The 23,486-nt window shown below is 40.0% G+C and overlaps 1 protein-coding gene across 3 annotated transcripts; it reads left to right on the forward strand.

The window, feature by feature from the left end:
* On the forward strand, positions 1 to 23,241 carry bag6l (BCL2 associated athanogene 6, like). Of its 3 annotated transcripts, none has more exons than XM_055220130.2 (25): positions 1 to 153; positions 578 to 678; positions 765 to 882; positions 1,959 to 2,188; positions 5,459 to 5,530; positions 5,653 to 5,775; positions 5,923 to 6,071; positions 6,215 to 6,344; positions 6,420 to 6,623; positions 6,702 to 6,924; positions 8,803 to 8,853; positions 9,087 to 9,394; positions 9,584 to 9,662; positions 9,755 to 10,092; positions 10,454 to 10,733; positions 11,685 to 11,854; positions 13,509 to 13,562; positions 13,657 to 13,759; positions 18,080 to 18,204; positions 18,294 to 18,428; positions 21,099 to 21,158; positions 21,848 to 22,036; positions 22,124 to 22,231; positions 22,374 to 22,520; positions 22,596 to 23,241. In XM_055220130.2, exons 2-25 carry the CDS (start codon positions 601 to 603, stop codon positions 22,689 to 22,691), a joined length of 3,570 nt encoding a protein of 1,189 aa, XP_055076105.2. In that variant the 5' UTR covers positions 1 to 153; positions 578 to 600; the 3' UTR covers positions 22,692 to 23,241. The 3 variants fall into 3 exon arrangements, with proteins under 3 accessions (XP_055076105.2, XP_055076106.2, XP_055076107.2); XM_055220131.2 differs by having other exon boundaries at positions 8,806 to 8,853; XM_055220132.2 differs by lacking the exon at positions 8,803 to 8,853.
* Positions 23,242 to 23,486: the final 245 nt, after the last annotated feature.

Raw genomic sequence — 23,486 nt, forward strand, 5'->3', positions numbered from 1 at the left:
ACCTAGGAAAAAGAACATGACGTCACTTCCTGGCACGAACTGTTTGGGATTTGCTAGCTACTTAGCTAGCCATATAGCTGTTCTATAAAATAAAGTAATAAACACTAGAAGGTCACTAGAACACTAGAAGATTTCCCCACAGCAACAGCAAAAGTAAGGCTTTAACCCTTTGTTTGCATAAACAATAATACATACCGCGTCTATCTGCAATTATGGTTTGTTTATCCTGGAATTAAGTAAACGTTGTTGAATATTGTTAGCCAGCTAACGTTAACTACTACAGCAGTGACAGATACTCATGTGTAATAGTGATATATCGCGCCATTTTGATGACAATAAAATAAATTCGCTTAAATTATGTATTTCATTATAAGTGCAGTACTGCTGGCGTGTGGCGTTACTATGGCGACACAATTAGCACGCTCCCATTATAATAAATAACGACACTGCACTGCGAGTAAACGACGTTTCTATGGTAACACAAGACGCTAGTAACGTTGTCTAATGTCAGTAAACGTGCTGTTGGATTGTAAAATCAGTTCCTGTGATGATTTTTGGATACTGTAATGTGTTAAAGACAATCTCAGTCATAAAGAGACCATGGACGAGCCAGGAGCCATAGAGGTGACTGTGAAAACGTTGGACTCTCAGAGCAGGACGTTCACTGTCAAGGGAGAGGTGTGGAGTTTATACTCTGGTGCTATGTTACAGAAATGTATTGCTATGTACCACATCATCAATCTCATACCATCTTTCTCTCCCAGTGGACTGTAAAGCAGTTTAAAGAGCACATTGCTACCCCCGTTGGAATCCCTGTGGATAAACAGAGGTTGATCTATCAGGGTAAAGTGTTGCAAGATGACAGGACACTTGCAGACTACAGTGAGTCTTTTTCATATTTTCAGGCTACAAAAATAAGGACATTATTCCCATTTTTACAATATGTGTGCCCAGAATGTGTTTTTGAAGTTTCAGCTTAAATTCCCCACATATCATTTATTGAAGCATTTAAAAAAAGTGCTGTTTTCGCGTATGTACCATAAAATGCAAATGAGCTACAGCGCCTCACTCCCTTACCAAAAGACAGTGAGCGCTTTCAGTTCAAATAGATCTGATTCCTGTGAATACAGTTTGAAACAATAGTATCTCGCTATAGAGGTATGGAGGATGGTGTACAACTTGCTGAGGGTGAAAAAACGATGTGCAAGACTGTCAGTCAGTGGCAGTGGGCAGGGCTTTATCATTGTGACATCACATAAACAAGAGAATCAAAACAGCATGTCTGATGAGACTGCTTTGGTTTAATGGGGATTAAAGGAGCAGGTAGATATTTTCATTGTAGGGTGGTTGTGTTCACACACTGCCAACACACATTTATGTCCAAACACCTTGTAAAAGTGGATTTTGCATAATAGGTGCCCTTAACCCAGTGGTTCTCAAACTTTTTCAGCTTGCGTCCCTTCTTGTGTATGGTGCGTTCCTTTGCGGCCCCCCAAAGGAAATGAATCCATTTCTCTGTCTTACCCCTTCCCCTTACTCCTACCCCTTAGTTTTGCACATTCACGTGAGAGTAAGGCCCAATTGGGATAGCCCTTTCTTTCTCGTGAACGTGCAAAACTAAGGGGTAGGGGTAAGGGGAAGGGGTAAGACAGAGAAATGGGATTGGGCCAAAAACCGGCCCCCAGTTTGAGAACCACTGCCTTAACCATTACTAAGACATAAAAGTTGCTTACATTATTATGCCCAAACATTATTGCATAAAAAGAAACTATTGGTAATCCTACCTTTATATTGTTGTGATAATCTAGTATGTCCTTTCCAGTCAATTTAATAAGAATGTAGACACTTTAAATATAGATCATAAAAAAATAGTCAACATGGATTTTATTTCTATACTAGTATGAGTATTAAATAATGTCCTATCTTATTTTTTACGCATTTCTCACTTTCTTTGTAAGACGTGGATGGAAAAGTCATTCATCTTGTGGAGCGAGCGCCTCCTCAGAGCAGTCAGTCTGGGGGTGGAGGCGGTGGTGTTTCAGGCTCTTCAGGAGCCGTGGATGGAGAATCCTCCTCGTCTCAGTCCTCCACCTTTGCAGGAGCTCCACATGACCGTAATGCCAACAACTACGTCATGCTTGGCGCGTTCAACCTGCCTGTTAACATCATGGATCCACAACAAATTCAGGTTATACTGCTAGCTGACATTAAGAGAGTCTAAACAGTGTGCTTGTAATTGTGTAAGCAAAATCAGTCCACTTTAAAAAAAATATGTGAAAGTAATTCTTTTGTAAATTATTGTTTTCTACATCATATCACCCTACGTATTGTAAACAACATTCTGTGAAAATATCGCCTTAATATCTTTTATATTGATGGAGTAAGGTAATAATTGATATTAATGTGAAATCAGTGACTAAAATCAAATCTCATAGGGGCGCTTTCCCGGACAGGACTAAGCTCTAGTCCAAAACAAAAATGTTTAAGCTGTCTTAACTGAAAGCAGCTTACACTGACATATCTTATAATATATCGGTGCCATTTTTTGTCTCTCAAGATACACACACCAGTAATGTTTTTTGCAAGGTATATTTGTAAAACCTACCTAAATGTCCTATGCGTTCATACCAGAGGCAGCAAAACGTGCTATTCGCATGTAGTTGGACGCTTGAACATTTTGAGTTTATTCGCTTCACGCGCGTGAAATTCTAGTCATTCGAGACATTCATGTGTAAATTCGCATCATGGGAGGGGCTTATATAGCTCAAATTGAGTAAACTTACCAGATTGTTCGACCTCATCACCCTTCCAAACAAGATACCAATCAAGATACTTTTAATTCCTGTAAAAATACGTATAACATGTCTCATGTAGTGATGATGATGGTCCTACATTATGGTTTGGTTTTTCACCTGGTGTGAACGCACAATTTGGCCTATTCCTGGATTAATTTAAACCCTGGCCGGGAAACTGCCCCTTAAAAGATTACTCCACTTTCATAAAAAATCCAGATAATTTACTCACCCCCATTTCATCCGGGATGTTTATGTCTTTCTTTATTCAGTCGACAAGAAATACATTTTTGGGAGGAAAACATTCCAGGATGGTGGACATTAAGTGGACCTCAACAGTTTGCAGTTTCAATACAGCTTTAAAGGGCTCTAAACGATCCCAACCGGGGCATAAGGGTCTAATCTAGCGAAACAAAAAGTACTTTTTTTTTAAACCACAGCTTCTCATCTTGCACTAGCTGTGTGACACGCCAGCTCGACCTTACGTATTACGTAATCATGTCGAAAGGTCACGGTTGCATATGTGAAACGCACACTTGCAGACCATTTTAAACAATAACCTGACACAAAGAGATTAATTAGTATGATTCCACAATCCACATACAACAACGTCTGAACGTTGCCATGGTGCCATATGTCTAATCATATCAAAATGCTTTTTTGCATAGTTGTGTTTGACACATGAAAACGTCTCGGGTTACGTATGTAACTGTTGTTCCCTGAGAAGGGAACGAGACACTGCGTCTCCCTTGCCATACTTCCTGCGTCCCTGTAACGCCGTCTTTGGCAATATTTCAGATAGCGATATACTTCCTGGCTCCCGCATCACCCTGTCTTTGTCGTTAAGCCTCACCATTGGTTGATTTTGATATACACATTCAGACGCACTTACCCCTGGAGGCGTCCCCAAAGCATCACCGCAGTGATGCAGCGCGAATTCCCTCGAAAGGGAACTGTAACAATGTATCTTAAAAAGGTAACACGCTGTAACTTTGCTTCTACTTAAAATGTGTCCCCATATTTAGTCCTTGAATTTGAGGGTATTGGACCTGGAAAGTCCTTGAAAGGTCCTTGAATTTGATGTTAAAGGAACAGTATGTAAGAAATTTATATCAATTAATCATAAAATGGCTCTGATATGTCACTAGACATTAAGAAATCATTTTCATTTCAAATACTTATATTACTGACAACAGTGGTCTGGCCAGGATATTGTCATTTAAAAAGTGGAGTTGCAGCCCTCAACTGATGTTTATGTTGTCATTTTGTGTATTGGTCACTAGTTGTGTGAGTGCAGTGCCAGCTTTAACCACAAGTTTTGTGATTGCAATACCACTTTTGGCCACAATCCTACATACTGTTCCTTTAACTATAGTCCAGGCAAACTAACTCATTTTGGAGCAAAAAATAGAAGTAATTGTAAAAGAATTTTTTTCAGCATAGATCATTTCTATGAGGTGTCCAGAACAACACACCAAAAGTCCCAAGAAATCCCAGCCGAGGAAACATGCCAATTTCCCATCAATCCGAAATGTGTGCCAATAAGGCCAGACCACAATACACCCCAATGGGGCTATTTTTTTCCTTTACTCCTATCAAAATGAAACTTTACACAATGAAAGTACCCATGAAAAGTAATTTTTTTTGTATTACAAGTTGCTTTGAAAATTAAATTTAATATGCAAATGAGCTATACACTAATCGAATATGCCCAAAATACACCCAAAAGTAACTTTTTGGTATGACAAGTTTCTTTTGAAATGAATTTGAACATCCACATGAGCTTTACACTTACTTAATATGTCCTAATTTGCATAAGCAGAAACATCATTCATATGTATGATAAATATATCGGCCCAATGTTCATCCAATCATCCTGCTGCTTTTAGACTGGCCTCTAACCTGAAAAAAGTTACTTTTGGGTGTATTTTGGGCATATTTGATTAGTGTATAGCTCATTTGCATATTAAAATTAATTTTCAAAGCAACCTGCAATACAAAAAAAATTACCCTTCATGGGCACTTCCATTGTGCAAAGCTTCATTTCGATAGGAGCAAAGGAAAAAATAGCCCCATTGGGGTGTAGTGTAGTCTGGCCTTATTGGCACACATTTCGGATTGATGAGAAATTAACATATTTCCTCAACTAGGATTTCTTAGGACTTTTAGTATGTTGTTCTGGACACCTCATAGAAATTATCTATGCTGAAAAAAATTCTTTTACAATTAGTCTGTCGTAAAACGCTATTTTGCCTGGACTACTAAGGTGTGGGAGCCCTGAAGGTCATGCTGGCTTATCACAAGGCTAGTGCAAGACGAGAAGTTGTGGTTAAAAAGTACATATATATATATTTTTTGTTTTTTGTGAAAATGACGATTGTTTCGCTTGATAAGACCCTTATTCCTCGGTTGGGACCGTTTAGAGCCCTTTAAAGCTGCATTGAAACTGTAAACCGTTGAGGTCCACTATATGGAGAAAAATGTTTTCCTAAAAAAACTTAATTTCTTCTCATCTGCACAAAGAAAGACATCAACATCTTAGATGACATAGGGGTGACTAAATTATATTTTTTTATGAAAGTGGAATATTCCTTTAATCGGAGGGATTTCACAGACAGGGTCACATATGTTTTGATGAAAATTAAATGAAATGGTCTCCCCTATAGATGCAAGTGCAGCAGATGCTGTCTGGTCTTGGAGAAACGGGTCGCAATGTCAGAGTGAGCACCAACACAGGAGTGAGTCAAAAAAGACTAGAAACATCTTTTTAATTTACATTTAATGATCACACATGATATAAGAAATAACAGTATGTAAGCAGGATCTGTGCTAAAGGTTATCTCTGTTTCCTGTCTTACAGAACGGCGGATCTGTGGACGTCCATATCAACGTGGACCAATCAATGCAGAGTGAGCCCAGGATGAGACTCCAATTGGCTGAAAGCTTACTGCGAGATACTCAAGCATTAATACACAGATTAGAGGTGCCTATGTCTTACCTTAACATCCACGCAGCAAACGGCACAAAAATTATTAAAGTTTAGTGTGGCGACTTGTTGCAGGGTTATTTCAAAATAAAAATAGTTTTATACAAAACATTTTTATAAAAAAATGCATTATTTTTGTTTCAGGGTTCATCGAGTGAAACATCGCCTCAACAGGACACACAGCCACCTCTGTCATCATCATTCCCTGGACCATCGCTAGAAACCCCATCACAACCACCCTCCTTCTCATCATCTGCTACACAAACAGAGGGACAAAGTCCTTCTAGACCCAAGTAAGAATCTCTTTATACAGCATTACACTTTCTGTGTTATGTTAGACAAACTAGGGATGAGCAAAATTTAGCCTGGTGGACTAGTCTCTAAATCTCAAAATATAAACTGTGGAGTCATGTATAATTTCTGTCGCTATCCTCAGTCACCCAAGCCCGCTGGAGCTGGTGGATGTTCTGTCAGAGGTGCGAAGAGTGGAGGAGCGACTTCGTCCTTTCATGGAGAGAACTCACTCCATCCTTGGAGCAGCCAGTTCTGCTGACTACAATAACAACGTACGTCCAGCTCAAAGCAACATCATATATTTGCAGTTTTCATTAGCTGAAAAGTTATTGTAATTTCTTTAACAGACACAAGAACGTGAGGAAGACCAACGCACTCTCAATCTGATTGGAGAATCGCTCCATCTCCTTGGCAACACCTTGGTGGCTCTGAGTGACCTTCGCTGCAATTTATCTGCTCAACCTCCCCGCCACTTACACGTGGTACGCCCGATGTCCCATTACACCTCTCCAGTTGTGATTCAGAGTGGACTGCCCCACCTTCCCATTCCGGTGAGAAACTAGAATTTCTATATGCGTCTCTAGTGTTAGTAGCAAATATTCAACATGACAAAATAAATCTTCTCGCAGATGAATCTTGGGACCACAGTCACCATGGCGTCCAATAGCAGACAGGCAAGCGAAGGTCAGGCCCAGCCTTCGCATCCCACCGGCCAATCAGAGCAACAAGGGCAAGCTTCACCACCCACTGCAGCCAGTCAACAAACAGGCCACAGTCAGGGGACCCCTAGGGTGATCAGAATTACTCACCAGACGGTGGAGCCCGTGGTCATGATGCAGATGAACCCGGATGGTATGTCTTCCTGCCACTGTATTTGCACCAGTAAAACCTTTGTGTTTCTAGCACTGTATAAGCCATGCTGTCTATTCCTGATCATTCTGATATTTGTAATGGATTCGGTAAATGGTAGGCCTCAGAAAGGGGCCTTATAGACTCATGGTGCGTTCACACCAGACACGGATGAAGCGTTAAGGACGAGTGATTTACATGTTAAGTCAATGCAAAGACGCAATAGACTTCCTGCATCGTGATTTGCGCGAATGAGGCAGCGGCAATGATGCGGCACCAACTAAGCATTTCGGGCAAGTTTAAAAAACTAAACTTTCGTCGATATTTGTGCCGTGTTAACCAATCAGGAGCTTCCTCTAGTAGTGATGTGTTTACGATGTAGTGAGTTAGGCAAAAAAAAGGGAAACCGTGATGGAGGGCAAAATCATTGTTGCTGTATGTTGACACCCGGAGCTGTACGGCACATCTTCGTACTGCTTTAGAAAAATGAATAAAAAGGTCTTGCTTGATAGAAAGTGAGGGAGGAGGTCGGACAATCTGGTAAGTTGTAAGAAAAGCTCTTTACTCAATTTGAGCTATATATACACATATTGAGAAAGCTGACAAATTGAGTGTGTGCGCATGACGGGAATTTCACGCGCGAATGAATGACAGGAATTTCACGCGCGAATGAATGACGGGAATTTCACGCGCGAACGTATGTGAATGACGGGAATTTCACGCGCGAATGAATGTGAATGACGGGAATTTCACGCGCTAATAAATGTGAATGACGGGAATTTCACGCGCTAATAAATGTGAATGACGGGAATTTCACGCGCTAATAAATGTGAATGACGGGAATTTCACGCGCTAATAAATGTGAATGACGGGAATTTCACGCGCTAATAAATGTGAATGACGGGAATTTCACGCGCGAATGAATGTGAATGACGGGAATTTCACGCGCGAATGAATGTGAATGACGGGAATTTCACGCGCGAATGAATGTGAATGACACGAATTTCACGCGCTAATAAATGTGAATGACGGGAATTTCACGCTCGAATGAATGTGAATGACGGGAATTTCACGCGCGAATGAATGTGAATGACGGGAATTTCACGCGCGAATGAATGTGAATGACACGAATTTCACGCGCGAATGAATGTGAATGACGGGAATTTCACGCGCTAATAAATGTGAATGACGGGAATTTCACGCGCGAATGAATGTGAATGACGGGAATTTCACGCGCGAATGAATGTGAATGACGGGAATTTCACGCGCGAATGAATGTGAATGACGGGAATTTCACGCGCGAATGAATGTGAATGACGGGAATTTCACGCGCGAATGAATGTGAATGACGGGAATTTCACGCGCGAATGAATGTGAATGACGGGAATTTCACGCGCGAATGAATGTGAATGACGGGAATTTCACGCGCGAATGAATGTGAATGACGGGAATTTCACGCGCGAATGAATGTGAATGACGGGAATTTCACGCGCGAATGAATGTGAATGACGGGAATTTCACGCGCGAATGAATGTGAATGGCGCGAATTTCACGCGCGAATGAATGTGAATGGCGCGAATTTCACGCGCGAATCAATGTGAATGGCGGGAATTTCACGCGCGAATCAATGTGAATGGCGGGAATTTCACGCGCAAATCAATGTGAATGACGCAAATTTCACACGCAAATTGCCATTTTTCGAATTTCACGCATGAATGACACGATTTTCAAATGACGCAAGTTAACTTTAAAATGTTCAAGCCGCCAACTACGCGCGAATAGCACTATATATTTGCTTTATTTGCGTCTGGTGTGAATGCACAGTTAGAATGGGCACCTGGAGTATAAACGCCGCCCACTGATATGTGCGTTTCTGTGCAGTAGATTCAGACAGTGGATCGCAACAGAATCCCAGCGCTGCTGGAGAGACTGGTTAGTTTCCACCTCTCACTGTAGTCGATAACCAGCCAAAAGATGTGCCAGCATTAACATACATGGCATGCGTCGTAAAGGAATAGTTGGAGTGTTAGTGAATGATGATGGGATTTTGAACTGTTCCTTGTTCAAAGTACCATTTGAATACTACATGCTGTTTATATCCCAGTGATATTGTAAGTTATTGTCCGATGCATGATGATGTCAAAACTCTTCCTTTTCCTCTGAAGGTACCACTGCACCCCTCCACGCTCCAGGGTTGCCACCAGAGTTTATGCAGGCCATCATGCATCAGATCTCTCAGCAGGCTGCTGCCATGGCAACTGCAGCCTCTGCTGGGCATCAGGGGCCGCAGCAGAACACTGCGGGCACAGGTGCTCAGAATGGAGAAAGCACAGCCCCTCCACCACCTCAGGCCAGGGTGGTCATCACACGACCCTCCTTTTCTCCACGTGTCACCCAGCCCACGGGTGCCATGGGGTCCACCATCAACCTGCAGACAACAGTGCCCCCCTCTGCAGGACAACAGACTAACCAAGTATGAACATTTTTAACTTCTGTTTATCCGACCACATTTGTGCATCATGTCATTGCAGGAGATGTGTGCTATCGGTTTTCTATGCAGTTTTCATCTGGTGGGCATATGTGCCATACGTGGACAATTTATGTCATTGTATTGTTTATAAATGATACAAATATCTACACTATCTTTATCTACACTATCAAGGGCAACCCTATGGCATCAGTGCCTCTCACACAAATGGTCAGTGGTTTGGTTGGGCAGCTTTTGATGCCACTGAACACAGGTGAGACACTTGGTCTTATTCACTTCCTGTTTCTACATCTAGTTTTTCATTGCACAACTGTTGTCCTCTAAATATGTTGTGTTTTCCCCCAGGTGATCAGACATCTACTACCTCCTCATCAAATTCATTCTCCTTCTCTACGTCCTCGTCCACTTCTTCCTCTTTGTCTTCTTCCTCCTCTTTGTCCTCTTCCTCTTCTCCTCCATCGTCTGCCAACACATCTGCTCAGACAGTCACCAACACTACCAGCACCGCGTCTGTGGGTCAGTCCCAAGAGGGTGGCCTAGGGGATAACGTCACCCAGCTGCTGGGCTCTCTTCTGGGTGGAGCTGCAGGAACTGGTGGAGGAGCTGGTTCTGGTGCTCCCTCCATTACAATGACTGTTCCAGGTGTCCCTGCCTTTATTCAGGGCCTGACTCAGTTTGTTCAGGTTAGAGGTTTTTAAAAGCAGTTTATACACAGTTAAGAATTTGAACATCCGCGTTGTTTATCTGCCATACCGTACATGAGTAATACATTTTTTTTAAGTATTCTTTAATTTGAGCTTAATTAGTAAAATTATTTTAGTACCTAACTATTGGCTCATAACTTGTAAATGGGTTTTTTAAAATCACTTTAATTGAAGTAGGACCCCAAGCCACAGGGTGGACATTTTTGACTTATAAGCCCCCCATGGCTTCCCTGCAACAATATAACAACGTATTAAAACCACTAGAAGCCTTTAAAACTACATACCAACACCCTAGTATTGTGCTAGCAAGTTCTGGACTCACTCTTTTTGTTTTTAATAGTCAGGTCAGCGTGTGTTTCCTCCTCCAAACCAGCAGCCTCCCCCTGCACAAGCCACACCCACTGCTCCCTTAGGAGCCACCCCCACCACCCCTCAGCCTCCCAGTGGGGGCGGAGAGACACTCAGCCAGGAGGTTTTTACTGGCATTGTGCAGGGAGTCCTATCCACTATGATGGGCTCTCTAGGGACCGGTCAGGGCAACACCGAGAGCATTGCTCAGTTTATCCAAAGACTTTCCGAAACCAGCAACCTCTTCACACCTGGAGCTGAAAATGCAGTAGGTGAGTGAACCAGTATCATTAACATTTTTAAGGAGTTCAAAACTTGCTTTAGCTTTTAATATAATTGTTATTGAGTACGTTTACATGCACAGAATAAGCGGATAACTATCAAAAATCTGCTTATTATAAAAAAAAACGTTTTCATGCAAATCAATAAACCGGCTATGCAGACAACTGCACTTACATGGGACTCGGAGATTTGTCAGGTTTCTCGCAGGTAGTGACGTCATCGCCTATAGTACATAATAGTCGTTCAAAAAGCAGACGGCATATCTGTCTTAAGCTATTATTGTTTTATCTCTTTTCGTGTCTCCAGAACCTGTAAATATAACATCAGTATTTATTTTCGTAGTGTCTCTGCCAACTGCTTTAGTAGAGCAGAGACTTTTATGCGTTACTTTGCGCTTACTTCCGCGTCGGACTTTATCTTTCACATGCGGAGACATGCGCACATGGACAAAACCGTGAGAAAGCCGGTTAAGGTGTTTACATGCCACGCGAAATCCGGGTAATGCGCAAAAAAACTACCTGTGCCAATCGTTTTTTGCTAACGCCGTTTATGGGCTTTCCCTGATTAATGAAAACCGTTTTACGCGTTTACATGACCCCACGTGTTATCAGTTTATTAACCATAATCGGCGTAAGACTGTGCATGTAAATGCACTCATAGATGACCTAAAAACTCTGGTTTATTGGCTTAATAGAGCACATTAGCAATTGTCTATTTATACATGTTCAAATTTTCAAGTGATCACAGTATATAAAACCTGGTGTTATGCTGTATTAAAGGAACACGCCGACTAGTGCTGGGCGGGAATTCCATAACGATAATTTTATCTAAATTTCCCAGATAAAACAATAAAGACACAGCAACATGACGCTCTGGACATCCATTTATCAGCGTGTATCCACCTGTTTCTTGACGTTTCACTGTTTCTGTTTGCTTGGTAGGTTTTTTTGGAGATCTGCTTTCTCTGGTGTGTCACAACTTCTCTATGGTGGACATGGTTCTGCTCCTGCATGGTAATCCTCAGCCTCTAAGTCGCATTCAACCGCAGCTCACAACATTCTTCACTGAGCACTATCTGCAGGGCAGAGAATCCACCGATGCTAACATAGCAGTAAGTCTGTCACTCTCTTCACTCTCTGTCACTGTGGTTTCAGAAGACCCTTTTCTTTCTCCATTTCTGTTTGCTCATCTTTTGTGATACGTGCTGGCAAATTAAATCAGATTGAGCTAATTTTCAAAAATTTATAATTTTTTTATAATTTATAATTTCATTTATATTTTGACATTCTTTATTAAAAATAAGACCTACAAGATACACCTGTTTGAAGTTGACAGAGTCTGCAAAGTTAATTTTGAGAAAATCCAAAATCCATTACTCAAAATTACTGGTAAAACTAATAGATTTGACACACACAATGTCAAAAACAATATCAATATATGTTAAACTTTTTCTTTTATTGTTTGATTGACATTGAGACAGACAGCTTTATGATCTATAATGCAAGGATCTAATATAATGTTACACATCAGATATTTTCCCTCAACAGTTAATAAAACATTCACTTAAGACATAACAGATTATATCTGCGTGAGTTCTTGTCAAAACAGATATTTTTAAAACTGTAATTCTGTGTAGATGTCTATATATCGGTGTCACGTGTTTGTGTGCACGCAATTCAGATGTCTGCATGAGGAAGATCGCTTTTGAGTTTTATCTCTCTTAATAACTCTTTTAACATTAATCAGGTCCCGAACTTTATCTCTCTTAATAATTATTTTAACATCAAGCAAGTCCTGCACTCTATTTTCTAATTCCTGCATGTTTAAAACCAAAACCACAGATGCGCAAGGGAATGGACATGCATCATTTGTGTATTAGTTAAGCATTTAGGATGGTACACCTCTGAGAAAACATACATATAAAGATAATTTTAGATGTTCAACAACCATTAAGAGCATTGGATACACTAGACTGGATTGTCTAAGGCTGCGTCTCAATTTATCCAACTATGGGTTGGACCAAGGGTCTGTAAGAAAAAATGAGGAGGACGTAGAAAATCTTGATGAAAGTAGTTTATTGTGGTAGCAGTTACAAAGCACGTCGTACTTTGGGTTCAGCGGAGTCAGATTGAACCCCGAGCAAAGTCAGTCTTAACACTTTATAGTTTCAGACCTGTTTTCCCACCCCTAATGCTAATGAAGTATCCCTTTAAATGTAAATTAAGACTAATACTACAAATGACCTCTATATCTCCCACTGTGCCCAAATCCGTCATTGTAGTATCCAACTGTGTGCTCAACCAAGTGGTCAGATAATGTTTAGATAGATGTCTTTCTATCATGAGCCCTCTTTGACCTGTGTTGGTTCAAGAAGTCTCACATTTGCTCCCATACTACTATTAAGAAAGTATTACTTCAGGTTATATTATTGTATTGCTTGAACTGAGATTACCATTTATGATTATCAAGCCTTTTGGAGGGATGAGCTTTATTCAACAGCTAAATTGGAGTAGAATCTTTGTCAAGGCTGACTATAAATTCTTACAGGTCAAATAGAAATTGCATACTGCGTTAATCGCTTGTGTCGTTAAAATGAATTTGTGTTAACGCGTTAATTTTGACAGCCCTATTTTAAACAGATACTTCTCTTTTGCTCAACCCCAGGTTAAGAGTTTGATTCCTGGGGCATACATATACTGATAAAATGCATAGCTTTTGAATGCACAGTGAATGAAAAGACTAATAGTTTTACTGATCTTTTCTAGAGTGCTGCTGAGGATCTGATCAGTGAACTAGAAGAGTATATCGCAGAAAGTTTTGTAAGTCTCATTTGCACGATTTGTTCTTCATACACATTTGCCTTATAACATTTTGTACCTTAGATCCTCTGACTGATTGCTGTGTGTGATGCAGTCCACAGTGACTATTCGAGAGGGGGTGGACATCATGCAAACCAACACGTCCTTCCTGAGACAGCAGTTCACACGCATGGCCACTCACATTCTGCGCTGCACAGGTGACAACCATACTGTCTGCATACACATAGCCATAAAAACTGCTCTGACTTCAAATAATCATACATCAAGTCATGTAATATCAATACATTTTCAATGGTAAATGAAACCACTATACAAATACGATTTCAAGACAATATAATAATAATTAGGGGTGCACTGATATATCGGCCGATGATGCTTGCTGTGCTACTCAATAAATTACGGTGAAATGCCGCTACATCCAAAAGCTAGGGGTCGTTCTCGTGCAGAAACTCAATATGCGCTGCAGACGAGTAACTACACACACAGAGCTATGACACACAGCTCCAGGAAATGACTTAAGGATATATTTATATTGCTGTTCTTCAAACCTTGTCAGGTATTTTCATGAAAATAAAGAATATGTATAATGATTATGTTTGACGAGTGTTGCTTTTTCAAATGCATGTTATAAACAACTCAAACTAACAGTGATTTCACATCGATAAGGACTTACTGATCAAAAGCCGTTGTACATGAAATAGCTGTGAATATTATCGGCTGTGCGATTAAAAATTGTTATCGGCCACGTATTATTAGTGCATATCGGCATTTATCAGTGCACCCCTAATAATAATAATAATAATAATAAAAGAAAGAATATATTAAATATTAAAAGACTAGTACAGAAGAAACCTATTTACATACACTACCAGTCACAAGTTCTGAAACACTTGACGTCAACAAAGCATAAACTCCGTTCCGGTATAAGCTTTGTTGTTGGTGGAGAAATGGCAGGTAGAGTGTTTTCGACTCTCCTGACTTCTCTTCCGAAGTTCACCAGCGCCGATGTGGTGAAAAGTGTGGAGAAACATTCGTCCACTAAAGGAAATAAACTGGATAAAGGATATAAATTCTTCCACGAAGAGTTTATCCACAATTACCAAGGCAAGTCACATTAAAGAAGTAATTGCGATAGCTAGCTTTAGCTACAAAACCTATTATAACTCCGTTTACATTATTTGTAAATCTTAGGTGTTGTGAAATTGTAATATAAGATTTAAAGGTCCAATTTGTAAGATATTTGCAGAAAAATGTCCAAAAACCACTAGGCCAGTGTTATATATTTTGTCCAGCTGATTACTATCAATATCTGTAATGTTTTCAACTACTTGTAAATCGTGAGAAAATTGCCATTCAAAACATTGACACGGGGCAGTGCAGTCTCCTGTCAATGACGTTAATATCCATGTGACCCTTTGTCACCACCTTTACTGACGTAAAAACCACATGACAACACTGGTCGAGTTCGAAAAAATAAAATGGCGGCCAAGGAAGTGACTGGAGCACGAATTTAGTGTAAATAAACGTATATTTTCACTTTTTACACATTTTAATTGCATTTCTAGCGAGAAATTAGTATTGTAGTTTTCAAATATGTGATTAGTTATCACAAAGGCGCTCTCTGTTTATATTTCAAACACGCTACCTTTGAAGTGCGTCCGAAAGCCTTTCTCTGAGCTGCCTTCAGGCCTCCGAAGTCATTTCCTCATGAGGCAGCGAAGGCAACAAGTCTTGAGTTTTCGGACGCAGCCAGTATCGTGGACAAATGCAGAACTATGCGTTAGCGCCTGTCGGGCTACGCGCTTGCTTATGAACTTCTGGATTACTCTGTACCATCTGCCACTGGTTGTGTCAGCTCCTGTAAGCGTACGGGCCAACCAAACGACCCAAGAAGAGTTTGGAACAAAACGAGAGAGGATCAATTTGTTGCATTATCTGGATAGAGGGAGCTTCACGACAACATTTAACTAAGTTAGACCGAGATTCTGATCATGCTTGTGTTTTACGCGATAGGTGAGTTGTTTTGATTCGTAACCCTTCAAAAAACGTATGCTGTTATATTGATCACAACATTAGTGTGTATATTGTAATCAGCGCGTCTTCCCGCGGACGATATGCACATCAAAAGGTATTGTACAGCAATATAAATGGTCATTTTAAGACACTTCAAAATAAGATTTGTACTGTCAATACATTATGTGAAAAATCATTGTAGATTGTAAGTTGAAAACTTAATTCTGTGCTGTGTTAACCATCGAATTTGGACTAATACTGTAACATCTATGACTAACAATTTCATTTTGAACATCACATATAAACTTACATAATGAAATAAACGATGTCATCAAACGCAACATTTATAAGACTTGATTACCTTATCCGTCAACGTGATTTCTCGTTCGCGTCTGATTGATGGCCATCAGCGGTTGAGTTAAAGACTACAAATCCCATAATTCTACGCTGCTTCAGAGCGTCATTAAACAACATCATTGGGTGCGTTCCACTCCAGTTTTAGACACACACTCGCGAACTTCCCTAAGCACTTCCCCTCGGGGGAATCCCTGTCGCCATTTTGAAGTGCGTTCCACTTCGTCAAGTGGACGAGGGAAGTTTGTATGGACAGACCCTCGCTCCCTTGATTTTGACCGAGGGAGCGAGTCTGCTTCATGTGTACACTTCATGCAGCTTCATATCCCACAATGCAACACGATTGTGATGTCACTTCAGCAACTCGCGCTTTGCACATGGAGGGGGCGGTCTCCACTTTCCATGTGATCAAGGGCTTAGGGCGAACCATTTGAACCACCTTCAAGTGTTCTAGCAGTAGTGGGCACTTGTACAACGTAAGCAATGACGTACATCCGAGTGAACGAGACTGAGGGAAGTTAGCGAGGGAAGTTCATAAAAAAACGAACTGGAACGCAGGGATAGTTATTGATTTGATCTGGCGCCATCTAGTGGCACATAAATACAAATTGCATCTTTAACACATCGCAGTGAATATGTCGTGTGTATGTTTAAGTGAGATGGCATGAGATTAACATAACAACCAGTAATTTGGTGTAGCTGCTGTACTAGGTAAATGTTTCTGGCAGTCTGCTGTAAAGTTGTGTATTTCTATCTGAGATAACACGTTAATGTTTTCTTGTTACATGCGGTTATAGTATCAAATATACTACAGGGACAGGTAGTAGTGAGAGGTAGATGCTTCAGGTCAATGAGAGAGAATGAGGAGCCTCACAAACTGGAGGTTTGAATATAGACAGAATGCCGGTTGGCAAAAGTTCAAAAAGTTTCCCGTTCTTACGTGTTCACTCTTCTTGTTGCGGCACTTTCTTCACTTACCATTACTATTATATACTATTATAAAGGTAGGGTTGTTTCTGATTGGAGGACGAACAGCCTGGAACACTACAGAAACTGCGACTCTTCAACTCTGCCATCTGCCACTACGATAACAGGAAGTTGTAATACACTTTGTTGACGGAAGTGTTTTTTCGAAGCGCTCGCCATCTGTCCCACTCGCTGTGAATAAGAGTTTTGTTTCAGACGTGTCTATATTTAAGTGCGCTTGCCGCACATCTACATTTAAAATAAACTTGAAAGCGACTTGATGCGAACGGCCTCTAAAATAAAAAGGATCTACAAATTGTAATTCTTTAAAATCATAAAGTCATAGATGTAACAATGAATCGTCTATGATTCGTCATTATTGTCTATTGCAAGAGTAACAAAAATCTATTTAATGCAAAACTCATCTCAGTTTATTGGATAAAGAATGTTTCATAATACGAATATGAGGTTTTCTCAAGTAAAACAAAATGTGGAAAATTCATTACATATTTGTTTTTTTGACACAAGGTATGCCTACCTTACGTTATTTGGCAATATACATGATCTAAGTAATAAAAACTTAAGATAAGGATTTACCCTTGCATACTTGATAAATCTTGCTTGTGTATTTTAAAAACCTTTTCAACCAGACAGGTAATCTCAAGACACACCATTTTTTAAAAATAGAAATATAGGGAAAAACACAATATACGTATATAAATGATATATTTAAAAATACAATGAATTGCAAAGCTGTAGAGCAGTGGTTCTTTTTCGGTGTGCGGCCCCCCTTGTGTGTGGTGAATCAATTTGTGACCCCCTTAAAGAAAATTTATTACATAAAACTTACAATTTTAATTAAACAAAACATATTAAATGATACAAAGTAGTACTGTTGGTTAGTAGTTTTTTTTTATTGAGGTTTAATTACACAGAATTTATGATAAATTCATGTATTTTATAAAATATCATAAAACTGGGGCCCCACTGCCACCATCTCGCAGCCCCCCGTTTGAGGAGTGGGCCGCTCTTAAGCATGAAACTCCAAGGCTGAAAATGAGTCCCACTCCGGCCCTGAAATGCTTTGTCTGATGTGTTAAACACCACCCGTATTGAGCATCTGTTTGTCATCATCCAAAGACGGTGTTTAAAACACTTACATTTCTTTTCACGTGTCTTTCCAGATAACACATTTGGACAGCGTCTGTTATATCTATGCACTCAAGGTTTGTTTGAGTGTCTGGCTCTCAATCTCTACTGCTTAAGAGGCGAGCAAAGCGCCCTGACTGCTGTCATCAACCATCGCATCGTAAGATCCATTGAATTTTCCTTGTTAGGTCTGTGTGGTCTTATAAAAAAGCCTTATGTGACATCTGGCATCTTTCTTGCGTTTCACAGAGGAGAATGTCGGCGGAGGTGAACCCCAGTTTGATAAACTGGTTGACCAGTATGATGTCCATGAGGCTGCATGTGATTCTGGAGCATAATCCAGTTACAGAGGATCAGATTCAGCATTACGTCATCTACACACAGGTCCTTCAATTCAGATACAAATAAATCGTTTTTTCTCAACTGGGGTTAAGGTGTCTTGCTCAAGGGCACCTCAGTCTAGGCATGGGCCGGTATGTGATTTTAGCATTATGATAACCTTAAAGAGCATGTTGCAGGTTAACCACCACTGTCGATTAATAGGTACATAAATCACTCAAGATATGTATATCATTTTTAAAAAATGTCTCAAAAATGGTCTTAAAGACCATTTTTTAAAAACGTTTTTGGTATTAACGTTGTTTTTTATGCAATTCGGCGATGACGTCACATTGGGGAGAAGTGGAGAAAGCCTCAGCCAGAGCCATAGAGATAGATGAGACATTTATTGCCATTTAAAACATATGTATATAATATGGAAATCATATATACATAGTAGGTAATATATAATGTGGTATACTGCAAAGTTACCATGCTAATTATTATTTATGATATATGTGCAGATAAATAAACTATTGTTTGTCCTGACCAACAGGCTAGAGATTTTAAACATCCTTAATCCACACTTACTAGTCTATCAAATAATATCTAAAATATATTGTTTTGTGAAATTAAAGGATGCTTTGATATATTGTTTATGCGATCATAACGAATCACACAATCATTTTATTCGCAGAAGCAAAGTTGTCCATGAAAGAAAGGCGTTCATGTCAGGTGCAAGTTTGTATTAGCCAACTCAGTTACGACCCTTAAAGAAAAACTTTAATGTTATATTCTTTCATAATGGCTTTTTCAATCTTGACAGGTGGAAATTCGGGAGGTATAGAAAGCAAGTTTTTTCTGTGAAGTCAACAGATGACTGTTATGTTCATCATTAGGCTAATTGTCACTATGAGATGCACGCGGGTATAAATATGTGTACGCCAGACTGCTTATGATGGGAAATGAAAACAATCTAGTAGCATCAGCTGTAGAAACTTCCTTCTCATTTTTACCAAAAGAGAAAAGATGGATGAATCTGTAAAGTCAAGATATTTAATTAATGGGACACCCCACTTTTTTTGAAAATAGGCTCATTTTCCAGCTCCTCTAGAGTTAAACATTTGATTTTTACCGTTTTGGAATCTATTCAGCCGATCTCCAGGTCTGGCGCTAGCACTTTTAGCATAGCTTAGCACAATCCATTGAATCTGATTAGACCATTAGCATCGCGCTCAAAAATAACCAAAGAGTTTCGATATTTTTAACAATTAAATGATTTCTGCATAAAAGCCATTTTAGAGAGAAAATTATAATTATTATTAGGTATGCAGAACAAACCCAGTCATTGCATTTTTTTCCTTAGGTAATTGACTGTACTCATTAGTGTTAAAAATGTTTATTTACAAAGAAAAGTTAAAGGTTTTATTTATTACTGTGTTCAGGTTCATTTTAACTCTTTCCCCGCCAGCATTTTTTAAAAAAAAGTTTCCAGCCAGCATTTTTTATGATTTCACAAAAGTTGAATGCCTTCTAGAAAATGTTCATATAAACATACAATATATCAAATGAAAGAACAGACTCTCTGCTTTCAAACAAACAAAAGTTTCATCCTACCTTCATTTGTTCTCTTTTATCACCTCAAATATGGGTAGGTTTCTTTGAAAATACCAAATTTTGCTAATAATTGCATTTTTGTGAAGGACTTCTGATAGAGATCAGATTCAGAGTGATGATCAAAACATTCACAGAGTTTGAACTGTTTGCCCTAAGGGAATACTTACGAGTTGGGTAAGAGCGCCACCTAGTGGATAATAGGAAATATGGATTGCCGGCAAAACTCGTCATTGGCAGGGAAGCACTTTCTCTTAATTGACGAGTTAACTCGTCAATGGCGGGGAAAGATTTAAGAGGCCTTTTTTAAGTAGGTAAATTCATTTTTTTTACTTATAAGCAGTCTGTGGTGTCGTTGTCTTTTAGTTTGTATGGTTAATGTCAGCATGATAAAGTTGGACATTTTTAAGGGGACATTTTTTCCGATCTGTCCTTAATTGTTAAGAATGCTTGTTCCCTCGCCAAAAAGGTTATTAATTTTTCCCATAGACTTTTTGAATATCACAAAAAAATAAACTATAAAGATAATCTTCACAGATGAACAGCACTTTTATGAATTTTGAAGTCTAAATGCGATTACTAGAAATTAAAAGCTAACCTTAGGCTAAAAGCGAGCTACACCAGCTGTCTCTCAACATCAACGTCATCACCACCAAGCTTGCGACAGCTCTTTCAAACTTTATTAAACTCATTTAAAAACCTGTTTCCTGATAAGAAAATACTCCGTGGATGGATGTTTGCTGGGAATCGTTCCCATGTTGCGTTGTTTTTGATGACGTTTAAAGTCCCTGATAATGTCTTGGGGACGATGAAACCAGAAGTGCTTCCAGGCTTTGCAAGTCCCTCGTCAACTGGCAATGACTTAAGTAAAATTCAGTCACCTGGACCAGTTAACCAAGGCAAACTGTGCATTTTAAGATGTTTTCCGTACATTCTGAGTCATGGAAATTCAGCTTTTTAGTCAGTGAAAGTCAGGGAAAAGTCATGGAATTTGACATCTGGCTTGAAGTGGGAACCCTGTGGCGGCCTCCGTGTTACAAGCCCGAGTCTCTAACCATTAGGACAAAACTGCCCCAAAATGTTGTCTTAATCAAATGTTTTGATGTTGTGTTTCACATGCAGAGCCGCGAGTCGTCTCAGAGAACAGAGTCAGATGCACAAGAGCAGAACTTAAATGTGGAGGTGAGTCTAAACCATAGACCGTAAAAATACGGACGTAGTGTCCGTGTCATCCATAGGTTTGTGAAAAGCTTTTTTGAAGCCAATAGTAGGCGCTGCCTGCCGTCGCCATTTTGCCATCATGTCACCATGCATAACTCGCTGATAACCGAAAATGGGTAAAGAGGTGGGTGAAGCTGAGGTGTGTGGTTGCTGAAACCACGCCCGCCTAGCTCAACTCTAGTGACAGCAGTGTCAGTTCACCCGTCACTCAAGTGGCCACGCCCTTAATTATGCAGAACTTTAAGGCTTAATAACCTTTAATGGATTAGTTACAAAAAATTCACCCCCTCACAGTTGTCATGAAGGGCAAAATTAGCTATGTAGACCAAAAACACTTTTTGCAGGCTGTAAACATTATTTTCTGCTGTAAAGTTGGGCATTTTAACATGGAGGTCTGTGTGAATTGACTCCCTTTTGGAGCCAGCCTCTAGTGGCCAGTCGATGAATCGCAGTTTAAGTCACTTCCATATTAGCTTCATCAAAGAGATCGGAAGGTTGTGAACAATTTTGAGTCTCTCTCTCACACACAAACACACACCCCTAATTTATACTCTGCAAAAAGTGCTTGTTGGTCTTAGCATTATGTTTGTCCCTTAAGGGCTGGGTGTACATGCACTATTGATATGAGCATATTTAAATACATGCTTCAGATGGAGGAAGACGTCTTTCCTGCTCCAGCTACCACTGCCGAAGAAGTCATGGTCTCTTTAGGAGATCCTACTGATCGTGAAGAACCACCACACAGGTCATCATCATCGGAGACGCGAGGAACTGCGACCATGCCAACCGAAAGGGAGGAGTCAGGAGAGGTGGAACCATGGGCGGCAACCGTTCCTCCTGTAAGTGCTTGTTTTGATTTGTAAAGGAAATCTTTTTATTTATCAGTTGTCCGAATAAAACTGTTTCATGGTGTATGTTTAAATCAGGAATGGGTGCCCATCATAAGACATGATATGTTGACACAGAGAAAGATGAAAGCACAGCCACCTATGTCTGATGCCTATCTGCACGGGATGCCAGCCAAGAGGAGAAAGGTTTTTCTTTACACCCCAGCACTTGCATACATTGGTGAAATAGGTTTTATTTGGGTTAACATACAAAAGGGAACGCAGATATATCATTGGCTAAACAAAACACTCCAATTATAGTCACACAGTTACGTCTTGTCTTTCACAGACAGCACAGAGTGAAGGTCCTCACCTCTCTCTCGCCGAGGCCGTAAACCGAGCTGCCAGGGCTGCAGGGGTGCGACCCGTAACTACCCCAGATAACCTACAGGGGGAGCTAGAGGCACCGGAGCTACAAGAAGCGTACACGCAACAGGTTCGTTTAAGATCGTGAAATCTTTGTGTTAGAAGTGCCGTCAGCCCATTTTCATTTGTCTTTTCGGCCGTCCAGGTCAAAAGTGATATCAAGAAAAGACTGAGTGGTGATCCAGACTACAACCACCAGCGGTTTCCCAACACGCATAGAGCTTTCTCTGAGGACATCTGATCCACAGTTTTGGCTCGTCTTTGTCAAATACACAATCACGACCTGCAGAGAACGGCCGATCACATCCAACATCTCATGCTGCGGGGAACAACACATTCCAACTCGTATGTCAAGATATATGTGTGGATAGAGACGCTAAATATAGACAGCGGGTGAACAGGAGCTGTATCGCTCTGTAGACTTTCAGCCTATAATGTATAGCGTGGGATAGATCATCTAATACTCTGAAGAGATTAATGTACGTCTCCGTTTACTGTAAATTAGCTGTATATTGTTGTAATAAGTTGTTTTAATATTGACAATAATAGAACAGGTCCATACATGAAGATTTCATCGTACATTCCAGCTCGAGCTGCTTAATGTTTAGATAAAAGTTAGATGTTTACTAGGTCCAAATGTTTTTCAACATGAATGCACACTTTATCACTGAGGATGTATTTTAGCAATAGTGATGCATAGCTATTTGTTATTTTCTTGCATGCCAAACACATCTACAATGTGGCTGTTATGAAATAAAATAGTCCGAGTGTAGATTTACTTTTTACACAAACGCCCGTGTCCAGTCTTTTTGTCTTTTAGTCGTTTTAAGTAGTGTACAACAAACTGAAATACATTGCTGTGGTTGGGTAAAAAAATTAAGCACTTAACAAAAATAGGGTACAAATTGGTGTCCAATTTCCCAGGTGAAAAAAGTGCACTAAAATACACTTTAAAGGTGCATTGTGTAATATTTAGAAGGATCTCTTGACAGAAATGCAAAATAATATACAAAACTATATAATCATGACCTTTTTA

This window comes from Misgurnus anguillicaudatus, chromosome 20 (genome assembly GCF_027580225.2).
Source record: "Misgurnus anguillicaudatus chromosome 20, ASM2758022v2, whole genome shotgun sequence".
Lineage (NCBI taxonomy): Eukaryota > Metazoa > Chordata > Actinopteri > Cypriniformes > Cobitidae > Misgurnus > Misgurnus anguillicaudatus.